We start from the raw sequence: 4731 nt of genomic DNA on the forward strand, positions 1-4731 counted from the left end.
TCTAAGGCAATTACAGATCAAATTGATGAGACAACCACAACGTAGGCGACACAGATGATAATCGATGTTGGTAGCCCTCTTTATATACATCCTTCTAATAGACCAGGTTCTACACTAGTTTCGGTTCTATTTGATGGAATTGGCTATCACTCCTAGAGAAGGAGCGTACTCAGAGCTCTTTCTGTGAAAAACAAACTAGGTTTCATCAATGGAGATAGTAAGAGACCTGATATAGCGTATCCACTTTTTCGTCAATGGGAAAGGTGAGACGATATGGTCACCTCGTGGATCTTAAACCCATTGTCAAAAGACATAGCTGATAGTGTTGAATATGTAAACAACTCCGTCGAGCTGTGGAAGGAGCTGGAGGATCGATATGATCAGATAAACGGGGCTAAGTTGTACCAAATTCAGAAAGAAATTAATGACTTGAGTCATGGCGTGCTTGATATCACTCGCTATTACACAAAAATGAAGAAACTCTAGGAAAAATTGAACACTTTAAGTGCCAAAACTCATTGCAGTTGTGTGTGCACTTATGGAGCAAAAGAAAACATGCATAAGGCAGAACAGGATAGAAGGTTGATACAATTCCTGATGGGACACAATGAAGTATATACGGTTGTTCGAGGAAAAATACTTATGATGAATCCTCTACCAAACATGGCACAGGCATTTGCTCTTCTAATACAAGAGGAGAAACAAAGGGAATTTAGATCAAGGAATCAACTGAATGTTGACTCCACAACATTGAATATCAACCTAGGAGGAAGAAATTTCAAGACAAATTACTCAGCTGGGACTGGAAATCAGGTCACAAACAATAGACCTTGACCTTTCTGTGACTATTGCAAATGACAAGGTCACACTAAAGATAAGTTATATAAGCTCCATGGAAACCCTCAAGGTTTCAATCAAGGACTACAACAATACAAGCAAGGTACACAGGGATACAATAATAACACAAGGAATAAATTCCATGGCAAATTCAATCACAAATGTAGAAAAAGGAGAAGAGCTGGAACTCAAAGGAGAATGTCAAAATGTGAGTCTTTCAAAGGAGCAATATGGACAAATTGTTATCTTGCTGCAACATTTTCAAATAGAAAACACTAGAGAGAACTCAGCCAGTACAAACATGTCTAGGGGAGCATCAGTAAACTTTGCAGGTATGGTTGCTTGCACTTCTTCAACTGATTTTGATAATCCATCGTGCAAGTGTTTTAGTGCAAAAGCTGACTTATGGATATTAGATTCTGGGGTATCACATCATATGACTTTTAATAGAACTCACCTTCAGAACATAGTAAACCTGCCATATCCTCTATTAGTTAAACTTCCAAATGGTTACAAAGTCAAGGTAACGGAAATTGGAAATGTATTCCTAACACCTAAAATTGTCCTGTATAAATTCTTGTTCATTCCATCTTTCAAATTTAACCTAGTGTCTATCAGTTTCCTAGTAGCTCAAATGCATTGTATCATTCTCTGATACTTCCTGTATACTGCAGGCCCCTTCACTGAAGAGGCCTCTGGAGATTGGTAAGTTGTTTGATGGGTTGTACTTCCTCTGTTCTAAGTTCCTGAAGAAAGGTAGTATCAAACCAGACTGTGATCTTTCTTGTTTTTCTGTTCACACTGATGATGTAAATACCGAGCACTGTTTATCCCACTCTCATAATTCATTCTCTATTATAAATAGTTCCATCTACAACAGTGATAATAAAGAAAGTGTTTCTGGTTTGTTTTCTAATTCATCTCTTAGTGATAATGTGGATCTATTGTGGCATTTCAGACTTGGTCATGTACCCTTCAGTAAAATAAACGGGATTCCTACTATACCTACAACCTTTTCCACTAAACAACCTTTCATGTGCAATATTTGTCCTATGGCCAGACAATCTAGACTTCCCTTTCCCCAAAGAACAACTGATACTACTGAGATTTTTGAAATACTCTATGTGGACATGTGAGGTCCCTATCATGTGGCCACACACAAAAATTTCAAGTACTTCCTAACTCTAGTAAATGACTATAGTAGGTCCACTTGGACACATCTCTTAAGTTGCAAAAGCAACACCCTAGAGATAATAAAGGCCTTTGTAAGCATGGTGGAAAACCAATTTAAAACAACCATTAAGTGTATTAGGTCTGATAATGGTTTAGAATTCACTAGCAATGAGGCAACTTCTTTCTTTCAATCCAAAGAAATAAATCACCAAAAGACATGCCCATACACACCACAATAGAATGGAGTTGTGGAAAGAAAACATAAATATCTTCTTGAAGTAGCCAGAGCACCACTCTTTCAATCCAAATTGCCATTGAGATATTGGGGAGAGTGTATCCTTACAGCAACATTCCTCATCAATAGGCTTCCAACAACTCCTCTAAATAAAAAATGCTCCTTTGAGCTCCTATATAAAAAGAAGCCCAACTACTCTCACTTGAGGAGTTTTAGGTGTTTATGTTACCCCATTGTACCAAAACCTCTCAGAGATAAACTTGAACCAAGAACCACCCCACATGTGTTTGTAGGATACCCTTTTGGCACAAAGGGGAATAAGGTGCTAAGTCTGGCCACTAAGAAAATACACATTTCCAGAGATGTTTCTTTCTATGAGTCAAACTTTCCCTTCACTCTTAATACTACTGCAACTAGCATCCACCTATTTTTCCTATTGCACCATTCACTGATAGTCCACCTGATGATCCGCATAACCATACTGACACTTATATATCCCACAACATTAGTGATCAAGAAAACATCAACTCCCTAAGTCCTGATGCATCACCTGCTACCCTCTCACCTGTATCTTCTTTATATGAGTCACAGGTTTCAGTAGAACAACTACAACACATGGTTATCCTACGTGGTAGGTCGTGGTATTTGCACCTTTTGAGCCGCATGATTTTTCACATAAAAATTATTGTGTTTATTTATTTCTTGTTTACTTTACGCTTAAGGAACATGGTAAAAAACCAAGTTCTTTAGTAATTCATATGGGCACTCAAACTAACAATTGGTATTAGATCGGGTTCTCTCATTTACACGGCTAACACCTAGAGAGATCTTGGAAGCAAGATGAGTGCTCCATACGGAATTAATGAAGGACAATCAACTACCAGCCTACCCCTGTTCAATGGAAAATATTACAGTTAGTAGAAAGCAAGAATGGAAGACTTCCTAACAGCTGAAGACTATGAACTATGGACCATGGTGATCCAAGGTCCTTTGATTCCTATCAAACAAAATGCACAAAATGAAACAGTTTCTAAGGACCCCTCTGAATTTGTGGCAACAAATTTCAGAATGATGGAGAAGAATGCAAAGGCTAAGAAAATCCTTATCTAAGAAGTTTGTAAGTACTTTTAAACCTCTGTAACTCCTTTACATGGACCTATGTGGACCAATGAGAACAAGGAGCAGATGAGGTAAGAGGTATGTGTTTGTGATTATTGATGATTTCTCCAAGTATACCTGGACTTTGTTTTTAGGATCCAAAGATGAAACTTTTGGTGTCTTATGTGTATTTGTAAGAATAATTCAACAAAAGCTAGGATGTAATGTTTTTAAGTATAAGAACTGACCATGGAACTAAATTTGAAAATTTAAAATTCCTTGAGTTCTATGGCTCATATGGAATTGACCATAATTTCTCTGCACCTAGAACTTCACAAAAAAATGGGATTGTAGAAAGAAAGAATGGATCCTTAGAAGACATGGGGAGGACCATGTTGATTGCTAGTGGACTGCCTAAGAATTTATGGGCTGAGGCAGTCAATACTGATTGCGACATGCTAAATAGATGCATGGTCCAACCCATTCATGAGAAAACTCCCTATGAGTTACTTCAAGGAAGAAAACCCAACATCACTCACCTTAGAGCCTTTGGGTGCAAATATTCTGTGCATAATAATGGGAAAGAAGCTCTAGGTAAGTTTGATAACAAAAGTGATGAGGGAATTTTTTTGGGTTATTCTCCACATAGTAAGGCCTATAAGGTTTTTAATAAAAGAACTATGTGTGTGGAAGAAAACATTCATGTTATTTTTTATGAATCTAACAATTTGGCTAAGAAAGGTCTGCAGGATGAAGATTATGACATATGATTCACTGGTGATTGAGATATAAAGGAATTTGATGAAGATGGATCTGAAAAGCACAAGGAAATTGACAGTGATCATAAGGAACAAGAAGAAGAAAGAACTACTCAAACTGTTGACCAGACTAATGAAGCCACACCCACTTAACATGCTCCTTTGGGTCACCCTCAGGTTAATCTTCTCTGGGTATACAGATCAAACTATGAAAGCATCAAAGCTCACATCCTCTTGAGAAAATCATCTCTGATCTAAATGCAGGGGTGCAAACTAGGTCTTTCTAAGAAATCTATGTGCACTCACAGCATTTCTCTCACAGGTTGAACTTAAGACCATCAAAGAAGCTCTAAAGGATCCAGATTGGATCATAGCCATGCAAGAAGAGCTAAATCAGTTTGAAAGAAGTAAGGTCTGGCACCTTGTACATAAACCCAAGAACAGAACTGTCATAGGTACTAAATAGGTGTTCAGAAACAAGTTAGATGAACAAGGAAATATCACAAGGAATAAGGCCAGACCGATGGTTCAGGGATACAATCAAGAGAGAGCATTGACTATGATGAGATATTTGCACCTGTAGCTAGAATGAAGGCTACAAGAATGTTGATAGCCTTTGCTGCCCACATG

General features: G+C 37.8%; 1 protein-coding gene across 1 annotated transcript; it reads left to right on the plus strand.

The window, feature by feature from the left end:
• The first annotated feature begins 273 nt into the window (after positions 1-273).
• LOC142162011 (uncharacterized) lies at positions 274-1973 on the plus strand. The gene is made up of 4 exons (XM_075218308.1): positions 274-401; positions 525-813; positions 863-1360; positions 1512-1973. Exons 1-4 carry the CDS (start codon positions 274-276, stop codon positions 1971-1973), a joined length of 1377 nt encoding a protein of 458 aa, XP_075074409.1.
• Positions 1974-4731: the final 2758 nt, after the last annotated feature.

This window comes from Nicotiana tabacum, chromosome 7 (genome assembly GCF_000715075.1).
Source record: "Nicotiana tabacum cultivar K326 chromosome 7, ASM71507v2, whole genome shotgun sequence".
NCBI classification, from domain to species: Eukaryota; Viridiplantae; Streptophyta; class Magnoliopsida; order Solanales; family Solanaceae; genus Nicotiana; species Nicotiana tabacum.